This window comes from Lemur catta, chromosome 1 (assembly GCF_020740605.2).
Source record: "Lemur catta isolate mLemCat1 chromosome 1, mLemCat1.pri, whole genome shotgun sequence".
Classification (NCBI taxonomy): Eukaryota; Metazoa; Chordata; class Mammalia; order Primates; family Lemuridae; genus Lemur; species Lemur catta.
In genome coordinates this window covers 113,129,542-113,156,188 of record NC_059128.1, presented here as the reverse complement: position 1 = coordinate 113,156,188, position 26,647 = coordinate 113,129,542, and the positions used below count along the sequence as shown (strand labels likewise).

Here is a 26,647-nt window from a genome sequence, read left to right as displayed (position 1 = left end):
GTCTCTCACCTACTAGATACACGTCCTTGTTTCCCTATCCAAAAATGAACATAATAATGGTCTCTATTTTATAGTTATCTTCGCCAAATTAAACAGTTTATATATGTGTAAGATACTCAAAACAATACCTGGCTCTTAACAAGTGTGTGTTATTTTTATTTCAATATGCCAGCACATAAATACCATAAATATAATTTAAAAAATTAGAATTATTGTTTCTGAACTAAATGAGATAATACATACATGTCACTCTGTAATTTGCTTGACTTAACAATAGGCCATTTGCAAGTGTTGGTCACTGTCAAAAAAAAAAAAACAAAAACGCACATACGAAACAATAGCCCATGGACTTTTTTCCTGTTAATACATGTAGGTATGCTATGACATTCTTTTTTTTTTCAGTTTTATTTTAATTTTAATTTTTTATTTCAGCATATTACAAGAGTACAAATGTTCAGGTTACATATATTGCCTTTGCCCCACCTGAGTCAGAGCTTCAAGCATGTCCATCCTCCAGACGGTGTGCACCGCACCCATTAGGTGGTGAATATACCTATCTCCTCCTCCCCCCCTCCCACCTGCCCAATACCCAGTGAATGTTACCACTAACTGTGCACTTAAGTATTAATCAGTTAATCCCAATTTGATCAATGACATTCTTGTTAACAGCTGCATACTATCCCATGGTTTGACTGCTTAATCTTCATTTATTTAACCAATGTAGTGGGCATTTAGGCTTTCCACAAACCATCCCAACGTGAACATCACTGGACAAGATCCTTGTACAAATTTTAAGTATTTCTGGAAGGATTAATTCCTGGAAGGGAAATTGCTGGGTCCAAGAGTATGTGAAGTTTATGTTGTCATAGGTGCTAAATTACTGAATTCTATAAAGGCAACACCAGTTTGTATTCCCAGTGGAGCATCTTGAATTGGGAAGAGGGGCCTGAGTGAATGGTCTTTTCAGTTTGCCTTTGCTCTTGATTCCCAAACGTGTCTTCCTAAAGAGAGAAAGGACGGCTGTTATTTCATTAGTGTGAGTGTGTGTGTGTGTGTGTGAGAGAGAGAGAGAAAGAGAGGGAGAGAGAGAAAGGGAGAGGGGGGAGAACACTAACAAACACATCTTTCCTTGCAGAGTACGGCCAAGAGCCTTGCCCCTGTGCTTGAACGAGTATCTACATCTTCCAAATTCACCAAGGAAAAGATGTCCGCGCTGGGCACGGTCGTCCTGCAGAGTGTGGAAAGCACCGTATTGGCAGCTCTTCTGGACCCCTCGGCGAACGTCAGTCAGACTATTCGGACGGAAAACCTGGGTAGGATAAACCACTCATGGCAAGGTTTGATTTCGAGGAGTGACTCTGGCAAAGGGATTTTCCGTGACTCTCCCACTCACCTTTTCCCCAACTGTTTCAAAACCCTGATCTCCCAGCAAAGCAAGTCTAATCATGTTAATATTTCCCATTTGTTGAGTGCTTGGCAAGGGCCAGCCACTGTGATAAGAGCCTGTCATTAATTTATTCAGCCAATATTTGTGCTGGGTTAAGGTACGGTGGTTATTTGCTGTGTTCAATTATTTCCAGCTCCCCCTGCTGGGAACGTGGTAGGACTGCACTTCCTGGCTCTCTGGGATTAGCTGGGATTTTGTGACTAGTTCTGGCCAATGGACTGGGGAAGAGAATAATTGCTGGTGTGAGACATTCCAGAACTTTCTCTCCCTCTGACATAGTGACTGGCAGTGTTTCAGGTCACAGCTGCTCCAAATGCCTGGGTGCCAGAGTAAAGAAAACACAGAGCATGGCCCCCAGTTAATCAATGGCAAACACAAAGCATTAAGGACCAATACATCCTTGTTATTTTCTAATCCACTAAGACTGGGAGTTGTTTGTTACTGTGGCATGACTAATCCTTTCCTGACTGATGCATGCTTGATGGGTGGCCACTTGGGCATACTGGGTGCTGTGGATCTTTTACAGCAACAACCCACTCCCAGTAGTAGTTCCTGTATCAGTCACACAAACCTAGGAAATTCCATCCTAATGGATGCCCAGGAGGCCAAGATGTAGAGTTTGAGTATTTGATGGACTCCCAACAGTAGTGAACACAACTGACCTCACCAATCTTTTTTTTTTTTTTTGAGAGAGAGTCTGGTGCTGTCACCCAGGCTGGAATGCAGTGGTGTCATCGTAGCTCACTGCCACCTCAAACTCCTGGGCTCAAGCAATCCTCCTGCCTCAGCCTCCCGAGTAGCTGGGACTATAGAGGCATGCCACCATGCCTGGCTAATTTTTCCATTTTTTTGTAGAGATGGGCTCTTGCTCTTGCTCAGGCTGGTCTTGAACTCCTAACTGGAAGTGATCCTCCTGCCTCGGCTTCCCAGTGTGCTAGGATTACAGATGTGAGCCACCACACCCAGCCACAAATCTTATATTTTAGTGAGTTGAATCAGACAATAAACAAAACGGACATCTGGTATAACAGATAGAGATAGCTCTATTGAGGAAAATACAGCAGGCTAGGGAGGTTAGAGAGGGTCTAGAATTAGTGGGGGAGTTGTTATTTTATATAGTGTGGTCAGGGGATGTCTCATTGGGGCAGGGACCTCAAAGAAGGGAGCTGTGTAACTATTAGGAGAAAGAGCAAGCGTAGAAATACTTGGTGAGTTCAAGGAACAATGGGGTGGCCTGTGTGGCTGAAGTGGCATACGGCAGTGGTCCCCAACATTTTTGGCACCAGGGATCAGTTTCATGGAAGAAAATATTTCCACACACAGGGTGGGGATGGGGGGATGGTTTCAGGATGATTCAAGCACATTATATTTATTGTGCAGTCAAACCTCTCTGCTAATGATAATCTGTATTTGCAGCTGCTCCCCAGTGCTGCATATCACTGCCTCAGCTCCACCTCAGATCATCAGGCATTAGATTCTCATAAGGAGCCACAACCTAGAGCCTCAGCACACACAGTTTACAGTAAGGTTCATGCTGCTATGAGAATCTAATGCCGCCACTGATCTGACAGGAGGCGGGGCTTATGCGGTGATGTGAGTGATGGGGAGCGGCTGTAAATACCGATGAAGCTCAGCTCTCTCACTTGCCACTCACCTCCTGCTGTGCAGCCTGGTTCCTAACAGGCCATGGACTGGTACTGGTCTGTTGCCTGGGGTTTGGGGACTGCAGGTGTAGAGGATGGTGAGCACAGTAAGAGAAGGGGTCAGAAAAGAAAGGAGGAGGCAGATTTTGCAGATAAATGGAGGGACTTAGGGACTTTGAAGTAAGATGTGGGGCACTGGAGAATTTGGAAATAGGCATGGCATTATTTAATTTATATTCTGAGAAGACACTTTTGGTTCCATTATCTGTTTTATTTTCATGAAGAGTCAACGGGATAGGTCTTGCAATTATTGCCACATTACGGATGAGAGATGGGAGGCTCAGAGAGGTTTAAGTCACTGCTCAAATTTGCACAGCTGGTGAGTGGCAGAGCTGGGTGCCCTAGTTACCACCATGTGACTGCACAACCTGAGCCCTTGTCCACTGTGCTATGCTTGCTCCAGCCCCTTCCTGTTTCCTCTGGCTTTGGAAAACTTATAAATTTGGAGTAGCCAGAAGATCTGGCTTTTCATTGCTGTTGACTTCACCTCCTCTCTCCCTGATGCCCCTGCTACGATGTGAGACCTTTCTGTTCTTTCCTTTGCTTGCAACCGTGTCTGTATACCTTTCTTGGACAGACACTAAATTTGGGACCCGCTTTCAGGGTGATCTCATACAAAGTCTCCGTTTCTCTTTTTAGACATTGAGAGCAAAGTTATCAATGAAGAATGCACTAAACAGAATATAGTGTTTAACCTGAAAGCCAAAGGGGACGAGATGAAGGTTGGGTGTTCCATCATTAAAGAATCCGCATCCACAGGTACTGACCCCATGTCCTAGAATCCAGGCTGGGGCCCATTCCCTCAGCAAATATTTACCTTCTAGATGCAAGGACCAGCGCCAGGGGGTTGAGAATCCATGAGAGTGGAGGCAGAAGTGGCCCATGCCCTCAGAGGGTTTTCCACCTGCTAGGGAATCAGGCATTAATTAAATAATCTTACAATACAATTTTTTTATGGTTTTGGGAAGGGTCACAGTCTGGAAGTTCACTGGGATTTCAACCCTCAGAGCAGCCCAGTGAGGTGTGCGGGGTGAGGTGTGTGGGATATTAAAGTGTGTCTTTGTGTGTGTACATGCATGTGTGTGTGTGTGCATGCGTGTGTTGGGTCATCTATAATAACTATTCACCAAACGATTACCCCCCCTTTTTTTTTCCACTGTGGGAAATCTGCAGGGACCACCGGAGTGGCTTTTGTCTCCTTTGTGGGTATGGAGGCTGTTTTAGATGAACGTTTCTTCCATGGCCTCCAGACCCCCTTGGCCGACTCCAAGACAAAACTGAAGATCAATTCTCGCGTTATTGGGGGCATCATGACTGGGGAGAAGAAAAAGAACTTCTCAGACCCAGTCGTCTACACTTTGGAGAACATCAAGGTTTGTGAAATTCTCTACTGAGACCCCTGTCGACCTATCGAGAACTCCCCGGACCCTCCGTGGCCTTAACTCCCATTTTCAATGGGACACCCATAAGGCAGCAGCTTCTGTCATTCCCAGCACCTCCAGCCAATTCCCAAAATCCAGCTCCAGAGGGATGAGCTCTCCTGTTTCCCTGTGGGGCTCTTCCATTCAGCAACTGGCAGGATATTTAGGATGGGTGAAGTCACATCCATGCAGAAACCTTTATGGGTAGTTTGTTTACACAAACTATGTTCTAGTCAGTGGTGGAAACATGTCTGGCCTCTAAGACATTTCATTTCATCACTGCATTTTGAAATATCAGCATTCTCCTCCATTTCCCCATCTTCTTGCCCCAAATTTCTCTTGAGGTTGGCCACATCAACTTCATTTGAGGGGGATTCTCAGGTGACCAGGGCCTTTGTTTTTCAGCCAAAGCAGGAGTTAGAGAGTCCCATTTGCGTTTCCTGGAGCACAGATGTGAAGGGCGGGAGATGGACAACCTCTGGCTGTGTGGTCCAGGAAGCTTCCGAGACACATACTGTGTGCAGGTGCAATCGGATGGTGAATCTTGCCGTCATCATGGCTTCCGGAGAGCTCACGGTCAGTACGGATGGTCTGTTCTCTGGCTTCCTGAGTACCCCGCCCCAAATCCAATGGGGAAATATTGACTAAACATCAGTTGCGTGTCCCCCGAGGTGTCAGGTGTTGTGGGAGGGAGTCCTAGGGACAGAAGGCGTGTGTGCCATGCCTTTGCCCCAGCAGAATTCTCAGACTGGTGGGGAAGCCATGATACTCAAGTATAAAATGAGAAATAAGGACCCAAAACAGGTGTGGGCACCACAGCAATCACAGATCTTATTTAATGAGCACTTGCAGTGTGCTGGGCTCTGTATTTTAAGTGAAGTGTTTTTGGACCCATTTCACAGGATGGGAGACTGAGGTTCTTTAGCCTGCCCAGTCATGAAGCTAGGAATGGGTGGAAGTGGTGTTCAAACCCAGGGAAGTCTGGCTCCAGAGGTCTCTTCCCACCAAACCATACAAATGGAGCAAGAGCTTGTGCTGTAGGAATTCAGAGGTGTTTCAGGGAGAGCTGATGGTAGGTCAGGGAAGACACGGGATATGAAGTGAGCCTGGGCGAATGAGTAGATTTGGTAGAGAGGAAAGACATCCTCAGGGTGCTGTGGAGAGTATCTTTGCCTGTCATGCTAGACCTGAGGCTCGATTCCCTGCCAGGATGTCTTAAATGCTGCTTAAAGGACCATGTGGCTTAGCATTTAAGACAAGATCCAGAGAAAGACTTATCTATTTTCAAATCCCATCTCTAGCCCTTCCTAGCTGTGTTTTCTTGGACACGTCACTCAACCTCTCTGAGCTGAGCCCAGCTCTCTCATCTCAGAAATGAGAACAAGAAAAATAAAAATAACGATGACGCCTAACACTTATATAGTGCTTAGTATCTTTTGGGCACAATTGTACTTTTAAGCATATTTGTTTAATCCTCCTAAAACAACCCTCCAAAGCAGTTACTATGAGCATTCCCATTTTAACAGATGAGGAAACTGAGGCACAGACCAGTTGAGTGTCTCATCCAAACTCATACAGCTGGAAACTGGCAGAACTGTAGTCTGTTTTCTTAACCACTTTGTTGACAATATTATGAAATGAGGTCATGAGGTGGTGCCTGACTTATCTTTAACACAGAGGAAGCACTCAAATAAATTTAACATTAATTTTAAAATGAATTATGAATGAATGGCACAGGGGAAGGGCTGAATACACACCCAGAAGTCGAAGCATTCCTGAATGTTTGAGTGTCAGTCAGGATTCAGTGCAGGAAGCAGAAACCACTCCAGGTATTTCAACCAGAAAGAGATTTAACCCAGGGAATTGGGTGCTCATAAAATCGCTGGAAGGTGATAGAGGAGTTGAAGTCAGGGAGCTGCCACTTGGATTTTGCCTTCAAGGTGACAACCCCACCCGCAGCTGTAATCCAGTGGTCAGATATTGCTACTGTCATGTCCCCTGCCCTACCCCCATAAAATTGGGAACCGAACTGTTGGGATATGAAATTTAGCCACAGCTGATTCCTGTCTGAAGAAAGCTGGTACTGGCTTCCATTCTGCCTTCCAAACCTTTCACAGTGTATCTCTTTGGAGAAGCTGAATTACACTCATGACCTTAGTCCCGAAGGATTCTGGGAGATGTAGTTTGTGGACATCCAGCCCCAGGAATACACAGGGCAGAGCACAGGACAGGGCTGGGAATGCATGGATTGCAATGCATTGCAAAAGATGATGATGGACCTAGCTCACTCTGAGTGTCCAAGGAAAAAAATGCTCTGAGTCCTTTCTGCTCAAGCCGGGGGTCTGGATAATTTTTTTCCCTGCCTGGGGAGGATTTGGATCCCCTTCTGAGGCCAACAGCTGAATTTCTTCCCAACAGATGGAGTTCTCCTTGTATGTCATCAGCCACGTGGGCATGATCATCTCCCTGGTGTGCCTCATCTTGGCCATTGCCACCTTCCTGCTGTGCCGCTCCATTCAAAATCGTAACACCTACCTCCACCTGAACCTCTGCATTTGCCTCTTCTTGGCCGAGATTCTCTTCCTCATTGGTATAGACAAGACTGAAAACCAGGTGCACATCCCTTGGGCTGTGTCCCCGTCATCTCCCCATCTGCCTCAGCTTGTCCCAACTCAACTCCCTTGATACTTGTTCTGACCTCAGGGCCTTTGCACATGCTGTGCCCTCTGCCTGTAGCACTCTCCCCCGAGCTCCTCAGTTTAAAATCACTTTCCTGATCATGTTATGGAGTTACTGTCTAAACAGTGGCTGTCACCCCAGGCGATTTTGCCCCTCCAGGGGCAATGTCTGGAGACATTTTTGGTAGTCATGACCGGGGGGAGAGTGCCACTGGCACCTAGTGGGTAGAGGTCAGGGATGATGCTAAACGTCCTATAATGCACAGGACAGTGTCCCACGACAGAGGGTGATCCAGCAACAGTGTTACAAACGTCAATAAGCAGCAGCTGAGAAGCTACTCCATCCTATCACTCTTTCTTGTCCCCCCTAGCACTTATGTGAAGCCATATTGATTATTCATTGATTTATTTCCTTATTTCTACCTCCTCCACTTGACTGTGAGCCCCGTGAAGGCATGAACATTGGCCAGTTACCCCCATAACCTTTTACCAGACACATAGGCTCTTAGGATTTCCTAAAAGGAGTACTATTCACATTTGGGATGAGATGGTCATTCTTTGTGCCCCTCTCACTGTGGGATGCTCAGCTTCTCTGATGTCTTGAAAACCAAATGCTGGTAGGGACCCTCACCCCCCATCATTTGGCTAGAGGTGGGCAAAGGTTTTCTGTAAAGAGCTACACAGTAAATATTTTCAACTTTGCAGACCACACAGTGTCATGATGACTCAACACTGCTGCTGTAGTGTGAAAGCAGCTGTAGATCTCACACACACACACACACACACACACACACACACACACACACACACACACGGGTGTGGCACTGTGCCAATAAAACTTTATTTACAAAACAGGCAGCCAGCCCCTGGGCTGCAGTTTGCTGAATCCCCACATCTTCAAACACTCCCTAAAGTAGGGTGATCAACTATCAGTTTTCCCAAAACTCTTCCAGGCTAGCACTGAAAATCACATGTCCTGGGGAACCTCAGTTCCAGACAGACCAGGACCATGGGTCCCCCTTCCAGGATACGGCGCTGCCCCTGGTTAGGAACCACCGTGTGCCTATAAATGTCTGTGAGACGGGTGAATGGGCCAGGGTTGGGAAACCCCAATCAAAGCAGTCCCTCCCCTGCCCCCTTCTCCTCCGTCTGCTCTCTGGGCGGGGGTTCCTGACGCACCTCTCCTCCCCAGATGGGCTGCGCCATCATCGCGGGTGCTCTGCACTACCTGTTCCTTGCCTGCTTCTTTTGGATGCTGGTGGAGGCTGTGCTGCTTTTCCTGATGGTCAGGAACCTGAAGGTGGTGAATTACTTCGGCTCTCACAATGTCAAGTTGCTGTACCTCTGTGCCTTTAGCTACGGACTCCCGGCACTGCTGGTGTTTGTCTCCGCCAGTGTGCAGCCGAAGGGCTACGGGATGGATGACCGGTGAGTGACATCCTCTTTCTCCCCAAAGACCCTGCTGCCAGGGTTCATGATAATTAATACTGAAGAACAAGAAGAGTAATAACAGCAGCAGTAGTTGTGGCTACCATTTATTGAGCTCTTACTTTCTGTACTGTTGGTCCCAGGGCTAACATGTACAGCAGCACAGGTTGTGCACTGTACAAATCCAGAAGTCACTACTATAATACTTGAGGCTCACATTCCAGGGAGAGAACGTCTGCTTGGCCTAACTTCATTATTTTCCTTCTCTCTTCTGTGTGTGTGTGTGTGAATGGGGAAGGGGAAAGAGTACTTCTGCTAAAGGAATATTAAGATGCTGTTATTGGACGTGGAAAAATGGTTGTTGTATGGTAAAAGGAGCAAGTATGCACCAGTAACATGATAGAAAGAGGCAAGCCAGTCTTCTTTCCTTCCTTCCTTACTTCTAGTAAACAAGTACGCAATGCCTTTTCCATGCCAGGCTTTGCCCTGGATGCTGGGCACACAGAGATAACCATTTTCAAGGTCCACATTCTTATGTAGCTCCTGGTCTAGTAGGGAAGCCAGTCTGCAAGTATGCAAAGATTTGTATGAGATGATACTTGTGATAGTGATAGCTGCCATTTGGAAAGAAGGCTGTGAGTTCTGCTAGAGAGTGGACAGGGGTAGACATGGGATATTTTAGCTAAGGGTAGTCAGGAGTGGCTTCTCAGAGGAGGTGAGATTGGAATGACAATGTGTACCAGCAGGGAGTTTTGCATGGCGGGGGGAAGGTATCACAAAGATTATGAATTGAGGATGAACTGAAGATCGGACACCAGGTGAACATTTCAGGAACGTTTTCCCAGGGAAAGTCTGAAAGAGGGAGAGCTATGGTCCAAAGGAAACCAAAATGCAACCTGAACCATCAGGAGAATCATCTGAGTCTCACCTCCCAATGTGCTCCTCCATTTGTGCTGTTGTTGGGGCGTGAATAACTGTACAGTTAGGACTCTGAGACCAGCGCTGACTCCTCCTATTTCTCTCCATAGCTGCTGGCTGGATGCAAAGACGGGGTTCATCTGGAGTTTCTTGGGGCCAGTTTGTGTAATCATAACGGTAAGCAAATTGCTTGGCAAAATGTATCCTGGAGCAGGAGGAAGGAGTCCTGAGGGATCGGGAACCGCCAGAGCAGTGCACAGCTGAGGTCACTTATTCCCCTCAAACATTCTCCTTCTGATCCTTGATTCTTGGGATTTCCAAGTTACAGAGTGATTTCTTTGACTTGTGATTTGTTTTTTTCATGCTGAAATGCAAACGCCCCTGAGAGGGACACCAATCTTATCCATCCCCCTTGTCCTTTGTGCTCCAGTGAGAATGGGTCTATCAGTCTCTCCTAGATGTAGATGTTGAAGGAAAGAAGAGATAAAAACAAATTAAAGGAAATTATAAGGGGGAACAGTGGGGTGACAGAGGGAATGGTGGACAAAGGCAAAGAGAAGTCTGAGGAGGTTGAACACCATCTCTTTGCCTCCCTGCCTCCAATCCAGCCTCTACTGTCCCGCCAGATGACGTTTCTTCTGACTCTCATTCATGGTGGCTCCTTTCCTTGTGTCACTGGTAATTTTTAATTATGAGCTCATGTTTGACTGATCTAGGTCTTGGAAATACTCCAGAGAGGTTTTTCTCTGATGTCCATCAGATTTTTGCCCTAACAAGGTGTCACACTCTGCATCTTAGAACAACAGACATTTATTGTTTCAAGGTTCTGGAGGCTCAAAGTCTGAAATTAAGGTATGGGCAGGACCACACTCCCCCTCAGGGCACTAGGGAGGGATGTGTTTCAACTTCTGGTAGGCTCAGGCCTTCCTTGGCTGTAGTTGGTGGTGTTCTACCTGTGTCTGTCTGCACATCATCTTCCCTGTGCGGGTGTCTGTCTGTGTCTAAATTTTTCTGTTATGACCTCATCTTAACTTGATTATGTCTGTACGACTCTATCTCCAAATAAGGACACATTCAGAGATCCTGGGGTTAGGGCTTCAACATATCTTTTTCAGGGACACAATTCAACCTGTAACAGGGCACTACCAACCTGAAACAATGTTAAATAAATTTCTCACTGCAGAGTTTCCCAAACTATGAAGGTAACATAAATTTCAACTCCCAAACCATGCGAGGCCAGAGCTATGGTTCCTTCCTGTCCCCTGACGCCTCCTCCTCCTCTTCCTCCCCTCTCTCCCCACCTCTCTACCCCTGTCCTCTTCTTTCTTTCCTCTCTCTCTCTCTCTCTCTCTCTCTCTCTCTCTCTCTCTCTCTCTCTCTCTCTCTCTCTCTCTCTCTCTCTCGTTTTTCTTGAGCCAGGGTATCAGTTTGTTACCTTTTCTCTTTTTTTGTTCGCTAACATCCAACCTTTTCTGGACAGAAAACTTATCTCATTTTCCAAGATAATTTTTTGTGTATTCATTCAATGAGGATGTGGTCCTTGCTATATTTTGTGGACTCCTCACCTTCCGTGGAATCAAGGGCTTGCCCCTGTCTTCATGAATGACCCCTAAATCCCTAACACTTGAGAGTCTTGATTTTAGGAAACACACTTCGGACAGCTCCAGTATTCTGCCTTCATAATTACTCTTTCATTGTTGGTCTCTGTGGATTTCTTTTATTTTTGTACAAGCTCTTCTACTGAGCTTGCACAAAGGTTTTACAGAGGGTTTTACAGAATGATATTCCTAAAACCCCAAATCGATCCTGACACCATTCTGCATGAAACTCTTCTGTGGTTTCTCTGTTGCTCTCAGGGCAGTGCCCATCCTCTAAGCCTGACACCTAAGGTCCTCCCTGACCCAGCCCTGCCCAGCTTCCCGAGTGTCTCTTTCTTCCCCGACCCTGCAAGTTCAGCCCTCCGGCCGTACCACCAACTGTCTCCTTCCTTGGCACGCTAAGTTCTCCCCTGCAGACCTTCCCCACAGAGGTGCTGGTGGGGTTCAAACCACCAATGTGAGATGCTTGGTACAATGTCTGGCATGGATCAGAGTGCAATAATATTAGGACTGAGCAACAATGGGAAAGATATTGATACTGATAATGATAATGACATGTTTATGTTGCCCATTCTGAAATTTTCATGGACATTGAGCTCTCCTGGAAGTTTTACTCATTTGGAAAAAACAGTCCCCCTGGAGCAATTGTTCTCAGCTGAGACAGTTTTGCCCCTTAGAGGAACTTGGCAAAGGTTGGAGATATTTGTGGTTATCACGAGGAGGAGGGTGGGTGCTGCCAGTATCTAGCAGGTAGAGGCCAGTGACGCTGCTCAACGTTGTGCAACACCCGGGACAGCAGCCCCCGCTCCCCGCCACGAACACATACCAAGAATGATGAGACCCCACACATCAGCACTGCCAAGGTGGAGAAACCCTGCCCTGGGAGCGTGTGTGTCCCAGGCTCCGGTGGTTTTGAGGGAGAGCCTGAGAAGTTAACAACTCTCCACTCAAGCTCACAGTCTGTGTCCTAACTTAACAGATGCATCCTGTGGAAATAAACAAAGACCACTCAGCTGAGAACAAGCAAAGGCTATTTACTCAGAGACTGCGATGGCACAGCAGTAAGGGAGTCAGACACTGTCATTTGCGTTTGTCTTAGACTCAAAGGTGGGCAGAGGAGTGGGATGTCTTTATAGTGGAAAAGAGAGAGGGCTTCAGGCTTGCCCTGATCAAAAACTGTTGGCACTGGGCAGTGGCAGGTGGCTAATTAGACGCAGGCTGTCCTATGTGATGGGTTAGGAGTGTCTATTGGCTTCCCCCTTTGGGTCTTAAGTTAGAAGCAGGGGTAAAAATTAGGGACGTTATCAGTTATTAACCAAGTCCTGGTTGTCCAGGGGTGATTGCCACCGGGGTCATTGTTTGGCTTGCTGTGTTGGACTGTGGGTCAGGGTTCTCTTTGTATAGACGGTCTCACCATTGTCCAATTGTATATTCAGTCTCTTGAACTTTTCTGCTTGACTTTGTAGGTCAACTTCGTCCTCCTGACTTGGACATTGTGCATCCTGAGGCAGAAGCTTTCCAGTGTCAACGCCGAAGTCTCGACGCTAAAAGACACCAGGTGCAGCCCTCTTTCCTTTCCTTTTCCAGTTTCCACGCCTTCTTCCCACAAAAGTTCTCTGTGCATCTTTTGTATGCTGGATCCTGTGCCCAACACAGAGGTGACGAGGCCTGGTTAGAGCAGCACAGGGTCTAGATCAGGAGGCTCCAACCCCAGTGCTGCTCCCTAATAGCTGTGTGACCTTAGGCAAGTTACATAACCTCTCTGAACCTTGGTTTCCTCATCTGTAGAATGAGGACATTAACACTGCTTATTATATGTGGCTTATGAAGAGTTTAGCACAGTAACTAGGCACAGTGAGTGTTGCATATATTCCAACTATTCATAAATTTTCTAATTCTTCTCTATGCATACTTATATGTGCATATTTACAAGAAACAGAATCATACTATTTTTGTAATTTTTAAATCTTAATCATTAATATTTTATCACTTAATTAGAAATTATTCCACAATAATTTTTTTCCATAGCATTTCAGTGCAAAGATGCAGTTCATTATATTTATATTATCTCTTATTCATAGACACTTAAGTTGCTACTATATATTTTTTTAATAAACAATACTGCCTTGAATACCCTCGTAGGTAAATCCTTCTACATGGGAGTTATTTAATTACAACGCTATGTGCAAAATTGCCTGGATATAGGATAGATTGGATTAGAATGCTTTTAGTATATACATACGTATACCTTCCAAACTGGTTTGCAGTAAAGTTGTTTCTAATTATGAGAGTGCTTGTTTACCTGCAGCATTGCCAACACTGGAGTTTATCATTGTTTTTGGTTTTGTTTGGTTTTACTGATCCAATAGGTAAAATATACTGTCTTATTATTTTAGTTATTAATACATGTATGTTATTGTATATTAAAGATGTAAGACTTCTTCATATTTCTATGTATCATTTGTATTTCTTAACTTTCTTACTCTCCTACTGTTCATTTTAAGAACCTACTACAACCATTGTCTAGGTTTTATTGTCCATAACTTGATCATATTCTTTGCTGCTGCTTTTTTTTAAAATTGAGACAGTGTTTCACTGATTCCTGGGTAAGATTGCTGTGGCATTATCATAGCCCACTGCAACCTCAAACTCCTGGGCTCAAGTGATCCTCCTGCCTCAGCCTCCTGAGTAGCTGGAACTACAGATATGCATCACTGTGCCCAGCTAATTTTTCTATTTTTTGTTGAGACGGGGTCTTTCTATGTTGCTGAGGTTGGTCTTGAACTCCTGGCCTCAAGCACTCTTGCCACCTCAGCCTCCCAAAGTACTGGGATTACAGTCATGAGCCACTGTGCCCAGTCTGCTGCTGCTGCTTCTTTTTTTGTCAGTATCTTATCCCATATCCATTTTAAATATTTTTGAAATGTTAGTATAAAAGTTAAGAAGCTGAAACAAAGTTAACACACACGAATGGCAAAAATTTAAACAGTACATTTCACATAAGATGAATTTTACCATTTTAACCACTTTCAAGGGTACAGTTTAGTGGCTTTTAGTGCATTCACAATGCTGTGCAACCACCACTGCTATCTAGTTCCAGAATATTTCAATCATCCCACAAGGAAGCTCTGCGTCCATTAACATTTCTTTATTTCCTGGTATACTCCCAGATCTCCTGATCTGCCCCAACCTGAAGCAACCATTATCACTCAAAGTGTGCTTCCTTCCAGAACACTTTATGGCTACATATCCACCTAATGTTGCATAAACGATAGGGTACTATATATGTTGTTCTGCACTTTGCTTTTTCCAAATAGCATAGAGCTTGTTTCGTATCGATACTTGTGGCTCATAACAGCTAACAAAAATGCTTACTTTGGGCCAGATACTGTTCTAAGCACCTTAAGGGTCTTGCTATCTCATCCTCTAATCTGGAGAACAAGTTGATCATACAGGTATTGTATTATTATCCCTATGTCAAAGTGAGAAAATTGAGGCACAGTGAGGTTAAATAACTTCCTGAGGCCACATAGTTAGTGAATAGATCAGGGAGACTTAGAATGCAGGCAGTCTGACCCAGAGCCTGTCCTCTTACCTGCTATAGCATATTGTCACTCTCATATTATTTTTTAAAATGTCTTTATCATCTGCTTTCAATCTCCATAAATTTGCCTATTGTGGAAATTTTATATGATTGAAATCATACAATATGTGGTCTTTTGTGTCTGGTTTCTTTTACTCCACATTAAGTTTGCAAGATTTACCCATTGTGTCATATATCATTGTATCACTCCTTTTTATGGCTGTATAATATTCCATTGAATGGATATACTGCCTTTGTGTATCCATTCATCTGCTGTTAGGTATTTGGGTTGTTTCCACTTGAGGGAGTGAGGGATGAGGAACAAATGCTTAATAGGTATGGGGTTTCTCTTGGGGTCAGTGACAATGTTGTGGAGCTAGATAGTGGCAATGGTTGTTGAACACTGGGAATGTACTCGATGCCGCTGAATTGCACACTTTACGTGGTTAAAATGGTGAGTTTCATGTTAGGTGAATTTTACATCAATACAAAGAAAGTCTTCATTGTATTTTATTCTATGGCTTCACCATTTATTTAATGTGCCCCAGATTTTTGGACATGTGGATCCTCCTATCTTTTCATGACTACAAGCAAAAGTTCATTAAATACACGTGTCCAAACAGCTTTGTGTCTATGTGTGTCTGCAGGCTGACTGTGTTTTCATTCCTGTAGGATTCAGTTCCCCTGCATCTTGACTTGCAGACTCCACATTTGTCCCCACCCACGTGGCAGGTCACATGGTGGCAGCCTCAGAGGGTTCCTAGCAGCATGGCCCACAAGGACGACGGTCACTTCCTAGAACCATAATGCTCTGCAAATCTTCTCCCCCAGGTTACTGACCTTCAAGGCCTTCGCCCAGCTCTTTGTCCTGGGCTGCAGCTGGGTGTTGGGCCTTTTCCAGATTGGACCCATAGCCAGTGTCATGGCCTACCTGTTCACCATCATCAACAGCCTGCAGGGAGCCTTCATCTTCCTGATTCACTGTCTGCTCAGCCGCCAGGTGTGTGGCCACTGCCTTCCCTGTCTCCCCGCCACAAGCCCTCTGCCCAACATGCCTGCACCAGGACTGTTTCGCTTCATCTGCAAACGATTTGTCTCGGTCTCCAGGTACGTGAGGAATATAGGAGGTGGATCACCAGGAAGACCAAGCCCAGTTCCCAGTCCCAGTCCTCGGTGATCTTGCTGTCCTCTGTGCCATCCACGTCCAAGACGGTGAGAGACCGCGTGCTTCCCGCAGGCACTGGGAAGGAGGTGGGCTTGCTGCTTAGCGACGCTCCATGCTGCCAGGTGTCAAGTACCACCTGGGAGCTGAGTGCACCCACCTTAGTTAGTTCATGCAATAAAGTGAGGGTGGAGCACTGTGGGTTTGGAAGCAGGGCTTCCCTTACAATCTGTGTGACCAAAAAAGGATAAAATCGTGACTCATACAGATATCAAATGAGCACATTAAGGATTTTATTCTACTCATTAATCAGTGAAGGAACCAGATCAGGTAGATGTTAATAATTGGCTCAAAAGAGAATGCAAAAAACGTGTGTGTGTGTGTGTGTGTGTGCACAAACACTTATACATACCCATATATATACATACGTGCACACACATATACACTTAGCTCTCCATATCCAGGGGTTCTACATCCGTGGATTCAACCAACTGGGGATCGAAAACATTTGGAAAAAACACTGCATACGCACAGGCTGTTTTTCTTGTCATCATTCTTTAAGCAGTGCAGTTAATAACTATCGACACAGCATTTCCATGATATTAGGTATTAGAAGTAATGATTTAAGTATACAGAAGGATGTGTGTCAGTTATATGCAAATATTATGCCATTTTATGTCAGAGACTTGAGCATCTGCAGACTTTGGAACATCTTCCGTGGATGTAGGGATGGTTGTGTGTGGCTTTCTAGCTTCTAGAATGGGAGCTGTTGAGGATGAAGCGACTGGGAATGGTTTTTGGATTTGCCAACAGTGTCTGCCACCCTAGAGACAAGCACTTCTAACATTTCAATGTTTATCTTTCTCGTCTTTGTTGTTATATTTATCTCTGTGTATTTTTAAGACTCAGACCCTGGTAGATATGACCCTTGGAATCACATTGGTATTAACTGCTGCTGACTCTGAAAAAACTCTTTTCTCTCTCACAGGGTTAAAGTCCTTTCTTGCTTTCAAATATGCTATGAGTAGGTACAGCAAGTGCCTACTCAGAAGTCTCTTCACAGCTTAACCTGCAAATGAAGAATCCCATCAGCCCCAGAACTCGCTGGGTGATTCCGAGCTTGGATGCACGGGCCGTCTTCCCACAGTTTTACGCAGTGGTGAGAAACAAGAGTTTCTGCTCCAAAGAACCATTTTGTCTTCTGTGTTCTGCAACTCTATGAATTTCCAGAGTTCTGGGAAATAACAGATCCCAGTTCTATGACATGGCCGAGAACATCTGTCTACCGTTTTGTTTTCTCCTGCATTCGTTGGTGCGAGGTTTTGAGCATGTCTTGCTGCATCTATCGGGGCCTGACACAGAGCAGCTCTCAACAAATCAGTTGTCGTCTTTGTGACTGAATTACCCCAGGACAAAGATTCTTCCTGCTTTTAACGACATGGCCAGTGGAACTGTAGTGAGAGTCCCAAGGAACTGATACAGCACATAGACGCATAGGCTACTTTGGCACAAACTTCCCCGTGATGGTGGTTCCTGTGCCTCATGTCTGCCAAAGTCCATAATGGTTTGGACGCAGACAGGAACAGTAGACAGGGTGGACAGAGACATAAGATCGGTAACAGTGGCAGCCAATGTTAAGTGAGCATTTACCCTGTCAATCACCTTCCAGGTTCTATATCATGGACCCTCCCCAACACTCCCAAGAAGCAGGCACTGTTCTCAGCCCTGTTTTACAAGATGAGGAAACTGAAGGTCAGAGTGGTTCCAGGGCTTCCCCAAGATTACACAACAGCTAAGGGGTAGAGCCTAACATCTCGCTATGCTATGCTGCCAGTCTAGCATTTTTCATGAAGGGCTCCTACCCAATTTAAATTGTTGTCATCTTGCTCCTTTGAGTGACACCATGTTTGCTAAACTCAATAGTCTTGAGGGCCAGAAAGTGGTGGCCTGTTTGGTGCCACAGAGAAAGAGAGGGAGTGATTGTGGTAAGACTCCACCATTGCCTGTTTGGAATGAATTACATCGATATCTTCATAAACACATGCACGTGAAGTCAAATAAGAGATATACTCAATATTGAAAGTTAAAAGAAAATAGCCATCCCAATGATCAAGAATTTCACGGAGATTTTGAGTTTTCTGCAAATGAATTTACCTATGAAACTTTTTTCTAATTTGATTTTATTATCTTTTTAAGACCATGTCTCATTTTGCTTCAAAAAAAAAAAAAAATCCCACACCTTTCCTTTACATCTGGGTTTCTCAGCCTTGGCATTATTGACATTTTGGGTGGATAATTCCTTAGTGTAAGGGAATGCTCTTTGCATTGTAGGATGTCGAACAGCACCCCTGGCCTCCACCCACGAGATGGCAGTAGTACCTTACGTCTTGGTCGTGACAATCAAAAATGTCCCCGGACATTGTTGAATATTCCCCTGGGGGTCCCAGAATCACTCCTTGTTGAGAACTGCTGCTTTAAATGTCCTTTTTGGTTCCAAAGAAATTAAACATTGCATCTAGAAACAAATCGAAATGGCAACGATATGGATTGTGTTTTATTTCAACACACCCTTGGAAATTCAGGTCCGCCACTCTTAGGACACGCGCCTCGTGCCACTAGCCCTGTGGCCGTCCACTCCAGCTGGATAAGAGTATATTATAACTTTTCTAGAACTTTTCTAGTGTTTAACACTCACCACCTAGGAGAAGGGTTGTCCTCTTAGTGCTAGCTTCCCTGGCTTCTAACTGATAACAGAGAGGGAACTGTAGAATCTTATCTCCTATTTCTCAACCAGTCTTGGGGGTTTCAAGACAGCCACTCCTTGTGGGTGTAACTTCCATAGTTCAACCCAAGGTGGAATTAAAGGCAATGTAATGAATACAAAATTTTGTAGGACTTTGGGGTCTCCATTACTTCCCTTGGCCAAGAGGGGGTCCATTCAGTCAGCTGGTGGGGGAAGCCTTAAGATGTTATTTCAGTTCACATACAGGATGCCTAAAGCAGTACCTGTCAGTTCCCTGTCTCAGTCAGGAGTGTGAGACCAGCGTGAGCAAGAGTGAGACCCCATCTCTACTAAAAGCAGGAAAAAATTGGCTGGTCATGGTGGCACACACCTGTAGTCCTAGCTACTCAAGGAGGCTGAGGCAGGGGATTGCTCGAGCCCAGGAGTTTGAGGTTTGATGCAGCAGTGAGCTATGATGATGCCACTGCACTCTACCCGGGGTGACAGAGTGAGACTCTATCTCAAAAAAAAAAAAAAAAAAAAGAGTGTGGGGGCCATGTTTTAATACCATATCAGGCATGAAGCACACTTGGCATAAGAGGTTTGTTGGAAGCAAAGGTGACGATGTAAGTTAAGGGCTAGGTCCCTCTGACTTCCAGTGAACCAGGCAAGAAAGAACATTTGTAGGAGTCACTAAACAGAACCTTTTGGCACCAGGTCTGGGCTGCCATTCAGATGGGGCACAGCTACTGGGCTCTATCCCATTCCTGCAGGCCAGACCACTGGCACTGTTTTTCCAGCCAATTCGTATACTGAATACCACTATGTCAAGGCATGGGAAGTTTGCTGAGGAACAATTCCTTTTAAATGACTAGCAAAGGAGGAAGTGGTGTTTTATGTTTTGTGCTTTGGATCCCCATGCTGGTAAAAAGAATGGTATTTCCTTCTTTTCTTAAAATGTGGTTTCCTCCTCTGTGACAGTTAATAAGAAAGAGTAATGCTGGTATAGGTCCAGGGGTGTGTGTTAATGGGTGACTTGGGGAGAAGCAGCTCACCCAGTCAAATGGGTTAAATGAGGAGGGTTTAATGCAAGGACTATTTATTTAGATGTGGGCAGGACTAAGGGAACTCAACAAACGATGGTGGGACATCCTGGGATTAGCAATGTGTGGGGAGCTGTCACCACCATTGTCTTGAAAAGGTGAAGAGAGAAAGCAGTTATAGGAACCTGGCAAGGGCTTTAGCCTTCAGTGGAAGAATCTAACCAATGCCCACATGTGCAGCCCTTGCAGGGAAGCAGGAGCTGAGGAAATCAACATCTCCATCACTCACTCCTCCAGTCCTCCTCTCTCCTTGCAGGGCCAGCATTGGCCAAACTCAGCTTCAAGGCACAGAACATGGGGGTCTGAGATGTTGCAGAACACACAGGGCAACCTCTCAACGCACAGAGCAGGGTGTACACGGACGGAGAACAGATATGTTTCACAATTGCCTAAGGTGAATTCTTGCATGTCTGTTAAAGTTTGAGAGGTGACCACACCATGTCAAACAATTGGTTCTGTGATGGTAACAGATAATGGTGACAGCCTGCTTCTCTACCAAGGCCCAGGTGAGATACCCAAAGTAGAGGTTTGAGAGGAAGATTATCAACAGATTCTCATGTCTGACCACTTCTGCTTTTGTTATGTCTTAATTTGTTCGTTGGCTCATGGGTCACTCAAGTGTTTGTCTATGTCTGTCTGGGGTTTAGCATTCAAACTCCCTGGGTGAGACACAAGCTGAATGGATTGGTCAGTCAATGTCCAACACAGAGAACTGTTTTAAGGTACATTGTTCTTCTTGGCCACCTCTTACATTGTTGGTTGCCATATGGACAAATCCATGTTCCAATCAGCTGTGGTTGGGAGGTGAAGTCAAATAGTAACATGCCTGACAACATAAGTGGAAAGAATTCCTTCTGGGCTACTTTGGGAAGTGTATCAGTTAGCTTTGGCTGTGTAACAAATCATCTCCTCCACAAATTTTTTAATTTTTTTTTTGAGACCAAGTCTCACTCTGTCACCCGAGGCTGGAGTGCAGTGGTGCAATCACAGCTCACTACGGCCTTGAACTCTGGGGCTCAAGCGATCCTTCTGCCTCAGTCTCCCAAACAGCTGGAACTACAGGTGTGCACCACCATGCCCTGCTAATTTTTCCTATTTTTAGTACAAACGGGAGTCTTGCTCTTGCTCAGGCTGGTCTCAAACTCCTGACCTCAAGTGATCCTCTTACCTCTGCCTCCCAGAGTGCTAGGTCTACAGGCATAAGCCACTGTACCCAGTGAATTTTTAAAATTTTTGCTTAATATAACAACTATTTTATTTACTTCTTGATTTTGTGGCATGGCTACATATTGCTTCTGACCTGGGTTGGCTTCACTGGTCTCTTCCATGTGTTGGTGGTCAGTGGTGGGTCAGCTGATTGAATGATCTAACATGGCCTCACTCACACACCTGGTGGTCAGCAGGTTGGCAATCAGAGTGACAGCTTGTTGGTTGGTGAGCCTCGCTCCCTTCCACACGGCCCACATGGTCTCTTTTTCTCCAGCAAGCTGGCACTTTCTTTGCATCCTTTTAGTTAATGTATATTTGGCCAAAGCCAGTGACATGGCCAAGCTTTGAGTCAGTGTGGAAGAGAGACCACACTCAAAGACAGGGAATTCTTGCATTCACTTATGCAAACAATCTATCACGTGCAGAATTGGGCGGTGAGCACACAGAGTGCTCAGAATATCAGGGACTTCTCTTGGATTCAGGCATTTCAGTTTTACATTCAGACAATTTTGATTTCAGTACAGCTGAAAATGACAGACTGGAACTCTCCAATTGTCATTCACAAGATGACACAGCAAACATGTTGAGTGGTACGTGGAGAGGCTGACCACCAACCCAACTATGCAGCCATCACTGGGGGATTATTTCAATACTTTATTGCGTTTGCTGTTATTAATTTATAAAACTAAATGAGAAACAGAAAAATCAAGGCATTAATATTAGGGACAATAAGGCCATGATTCATAAATGTAGTAAAATCAAGACAAGAAGTGAATCACTAGGTGTGAATTTGGACTTGCCAGACTAGAGGGTGTATGCCATATCCATGCTGGATCTTCCCAAGGGTCTTCTAATACAAATGAGACAAATATTGCAGTACACCATTCTAGTGAAACCTGTCAGGAACTTTTACCAGCCAAGTATTAACAGATTTGTGTAAGCTTGTTGGGTGGCCCTATCCCAAAGTCCAAGAATATGGGCAAGTCATTTTCCCAGAGTGGTTCACTGAGAAGTGATTTTGAAATGGGACAATAGGTAATACAGAGACATGCTGATTTCTCCCTTCCACACTCTGGCCTTCAACTCTTGCAGTAAAACATAAAGTGTCTCTTCAAAGTTGGACCTATTTCCTTGGCATCCATGAGAGTTGAATCCACTCCCCATTATTTATTGGGTTTGTCCCGTTTTGAACGCCATCACCATTCCCAAGTTCATTTTCCAAGGCAATTCAATATGGCCCATGCTGGTAATGCAGGATTTAAATTACTGTAATGAAAGGAGAACTAATGGACCTCGGACCATTAGGCAAACTCCCTGACCAACAGCCCAGCCTTCTCGTCTACCCACAAGACTCCTTGAGAAATTAGACCTCCTGATAAGTGGCGATGCACTTCCTCTTCTGTTAGTTCTGAGGAGCTACCAGGCTGGGTTGGAGGCAAGGACTTTTCATCTTTGGGGTAAGTAGGCACAGTGTCTTCTCATAGAAAATAGAGAAATGTTTTACCTGTGATTGTCTGTCTGGAAAAGTATTCTGTCTCTGGAAACCTTTTCAAGGAGACCTCACTCCATGTCCTGTTGCTTCATTTCTTGAATGTTGCTATACAGCATCTGTCTCATGTTTATTTGTTCCCTTCTGCCGGGACAAGGAGTGTGTGTTGTTGTGTGGGAGTGTGCAACCTACTGAGATGCTTCTGCACACTCAGAGGAGGTGTCGAATTGAGTCTTAAGGGGTTTCAGGTGGACTAAAATGACAAAGTTTCAAGAGAAAAGAGCCTACAACAAATGTAGCATATAACTAATTTGTTGTAAAAAAATGAGGAAAACAAGGTCTTAAAAAAATAAGTGAGTTTCCTGAGATCATACGGTGAGTAAAGAACTTTTGCACACACCTCACCCCCATAAGAAACACACCAGCGCAGGTAGATGCCAGGCTCACAGTGGAAGGGTTGTATGCTTGATTTGTGCCAAAGAAAAGAGATTTGCAGGTCAACGTTTTTCAGCCAGCTGGTTATGACCCACTGGAGGGGGATGGACCATGAATCCAACTTAGTGCATAACAACCAGCCTGGCAACCACCAAACATGAAAAGGACCATAAAAATTATAAAATATCAGGTGCTGTACATGGTGAATATTATCTTGTGAAACTTGGTTCAGTTGCCCCCCTTTGAAATGCATTTCTCAGTTGGTTACAGCCAAAAATCTCTACAAATCAGCATCCCTAGAGACTTCAGTTGTTCTGACAAATATTTATTGTCACCTCTTTTATGTAAATATACTCACTTTAGTTAAATTTGTTTCAAATGAGGCCTCAAAAAACAATTGTCCTCACTCAGACAGGGATCCTTTGCTTTGAGCGTATTTTAGAGTAAAATATTGTTTTGGAAGGATGAGAAACGTGAGTGAAAAAGGGAGACAGGTATTTATTGAGAGAGGAAAGGCATCCAGAGAGGGACTAAGTATAATTCCTCCCGTGGGACACAAGATTCCCACTGCAGAAATTGGTTTTCAATCAGGCGATATTGTCCACTGCAGAGATTGCAAGCTGGGGGTCCCCTGGCTCTGTGTTTAGGGAAACGTGGATGTGGCTGTCTCTAGCTAGAGCCTGTGGTCTCCGGTTTCCCACGGTACCCACTGCTTTCCACCCATGGTCTGACTTACTTGCGTTCCATGTCTAGCCTCCCAGTGACATTGGGGTTCCTGACCTTGGGGAGGTGGTTGGACACGGGCTTTGGACTCAGGGAGACTTTGTACAAGTCTTAGCTCTGCATTTCCCTAGCGGCATGACCTTGAGCAAGCCATATAATCTCTTGAAACAGCAATTTTCTTCATCTGAAGAGTGGGGAGACAATGATAAGACCTACGTCATAAGGTGCTTGTGGGCTTTCAATGAGATGATAGTCAGAATGTTCCTAGCAAGGCACCTGGCCCATAGTAGAGTTCCCATAAATGATTTTAGGATACAGTAATGGAAAGGATGAGAGAGATTTCTCACCCTAACCGTGGGTGGGGCATTGAGTGTGAACTGCTGTGTAAGACGCAGGCAGCCCTAACAGATTCCAAATTCAAAGATCAAAGCCCAGTAGATATATCAAGACAGGAGTTTGGAGAAGGGACAGAGCTGCCAAGAGAACCCATTTTTAAAGTTATTTTGTGTTCTATTCTATTAAAAAACTTCATTATTATTATTAATTTCTTATCGTTAAAGCAATATGCAAAATTTAGAATTATAGCTAAATAAAAAGGGATTTAAAACCACTCATTATTTATGTAGGTGTATGCCTACATAATGAGTGTGAGGCGCACTGTCTGGAGAATGGACACACTTGAAGCTCTGACTCAGGGGGGTGGGGGGGCATGGGCAATATACATAACCTAAACTTTTGTACCCTCATAATAAACTGAAATAAAAAAAAAAAACAAAACCACTCATAATGTTTTATCAACAAACTAAGGCTTAGAGAAAAATAAATAAATAATTTATAAAATCATTCATAATGTCAATCTCCTATTCACATTTATAATTCCTTTTTTTTTTTTTTTTTTTTTTTTTTTTTTTATTTTTTTTTTTTTTATATATTTTTTTTATTTCAGCTCATCATGGTTATAATTCCTTTAAATGTGATATTATATACTTTGCTGTATAACCTGCATTTTTATTAATACATAGTAATTGTATATTTTATGGAGTACAGGTGACATTTTGATACATGCATAACATAGTGTGTCGTAATAGAATCATATAATCTGCCTTTTATCCTAATGCTATATTATAATTGCTTTCCAGGCTACTCAAATAGCCTAATACAGCATGATTTTCATTTATGATATCAAATTATGGGCATTGCACATATTCAAATGCTGTCTTTCTTCCTGCTTCCATTTTATGAAACTGTTTTCTTCAAACCGCTTAGTACATCTTCCCCATCAGCAACTTTATCATCATTGGCACCGCTGTGTGAGTGTCTTAGCAGATCAGCAGGGCACATTATCTCTCCTAATGTGCACTGGAAGTTTTATCTTAAACTCCCACTGCCCACTGGCATTACCTTAGGAGAGTGCTTTTCAAATTTTAAAATGATATCCACAGGCAATCACTTAGTGCGATGCTTCTTAAAGTCTCTTTCAAAAGGCTCATTTATAGTGATGTCTGGCACTGCCACTGTTTTCTTTGTCAGAAATGATTTATTTTTTCAGTAGAAAAGACCTTCACTTGGTTCAAACTGCAAAAGGCACAAGAAGATGAAATGTGACAAGTCTCTTTGCTTCAGCTTCCCAGCCACTCATTTTCAAAACCACTTGATGTTATGAGTTTCTTAGGTACCCTTCAGAATATTTTATACAAATACAGTATCATGACAGATATATGCATGCACTTCGTGCATTTATGTTTGTATATTTGCATGTATGACTTTGTGCATGTATATACATATACACACACATACATATAGCATTATATGTAGAATTCTAACACTTTTTGTAAAATAGGGGAGATAGTTGCCCTGTTATATAAATATAGTATAAATATATGTATACATTATTTCCAACTGTATATAGTATGCTAACATTTTCCTTATCCTCTCCCTATTTTATACAAATATTAGCAAACCTACTTCTGTCCTGTGGGAGTTGTTTATTTACTAACTTAACAGTACACCATTGAGATCAACTTCCTCCGCCTCCCCACCCCGCTCCCTGCTCCACCTTTTTTTTATTATGGAACTTTTCAAACATATAAAGTGTAGGGAGAATAGCAGACCCTTCACCCAGCTTCAACAATGATTAACTCCTGGCCAATCTTATTCATCTTTCCTTCCACCCAGTCCCCTGAACTACTCCCCCTACTCAATTACGTTGAAGCAAATCTTAGCCACTGCATTATTTCACATGCAAAATTTTTAGTTTGCATCTCCAAAAGATCAGATTTCTTCACAGAAAACCTCTTGTCCTACCTCTAGCTTCCGCTAGAGCAGACATCCAAATTGACAGGCGAGGAAGCTGAGGGTGAATTATCACGTCTATGGAAAACAGAGAGTCATTCTTTAACATCATGAAATGTTCAGCTTTATAACCTTTTAAAAGATGATTTGTTTAATTTGGGTTCAGTAAGACACTGCAATTGGCTGACTTGTTTCTAAGTCTCTTTCAAACTAGGTTCCTTTTCTATCTGGTTATTTTTAACATCTTATATATTTTTTTTTTTGGACAAAGAAAAAAGTGGAACTAATAGAAGTAGAGGCTAGAACAGTGGTTAACAGAGGATGGGGCAGGGTTGGGAGGTGGAAATAGGGAGGTGTTGGTCAGAAGGCACAGAGTTTCAGTTAACTAGGGGGGATGCTTTAGACATCTATCATACTGCATGGTGATGACCGTTAATAATAAGACTTATATTTCCAAATTACTAAAAGAGTAGATTTTAAATGTCCTCATCACAAAAAATTATATGTATGTGAGGTGATGAATATGTTAATTACTTTGACTTCATAGTTCCACAAAGTAAACATATTTTGAAACATCACATTTTACCCCATAAATATATATATATTTATCAATGAGAAATATTTTTTAAAAATCAAATATATAACAGCAATGTAAAAAAAAAAAAAAAAGAGGCTGGGTGTGGTGGCTCACGCCTGTAATCCTAGCACTTTTTGGAGGCTAAGGCAGGAGGATTGC

At 43.9% G+C, this 26,647-nt stretch overlaps 1 protein-coding gene across 3 annotated transcripts in view; it reads left to right on the top strand.

The window, feature by feature from the left end:
* ADGRE1 (adhesion G protein-coupled receptor E1) overlaps positions 1 to 18,476 on the top strand; it is a 48,573-nt gene extending 30,097 nt beyond the window's left edge. For all 3 annotated transcript variants that reach the window (XM_045548473.1, XM_045548462.1, XM_045548465.1), the window contains 11 exons: positions 1,136 to 1,313; positions 3,790 to 3,909; positions 4,324 to 4,523; positions 4,977 to 5,147; positions 6,990 to 7,184; positions 8,442 to 8,677; positions 9,706 to 9,772; positions 12,660 to 12,751; positions 15,608 to 15,776; positions 15,884 to 15,988; positions 16,927 to 18,476. In XM_045548473.1, coding sequence (XP_045404429.1) covers positions 1,136 to 1,313; positions 3,790 to 3,909; positions 4,324 to 4,523; positions 4,977 to 5,147; positions 6,990 to 7,184; positions 8,442 to 8,677; positions 9,706 to 9,772; positions 12,660 to 12,751; positions 15,608 to 15,776; positions 15,884 to 15,988; positions 16,927 to 16,932 — 1,539 coding nt within the window. In that variant the 3' untranslated portion in view covers positions 16,933 to 18,476. The remainder of the gene's footprint in view (positions 1 to 1,135; positions 1,314 to 3,789; positions 3,910 to 4,323; positions 4,524 to 4,976; positions 5,148 to 6,989; positions 7,185 to 8,441; positions 8,678 to 9,705; positions 9,773 to 12,659; positions 12,752 to 15,607; positions 15,777 to 15,883; positions 15,989 to 16,926) is intronic.
* The last annotated feature ends 8,171 nt before the right edge of the window (positions 18,477 to 26,647 follow it).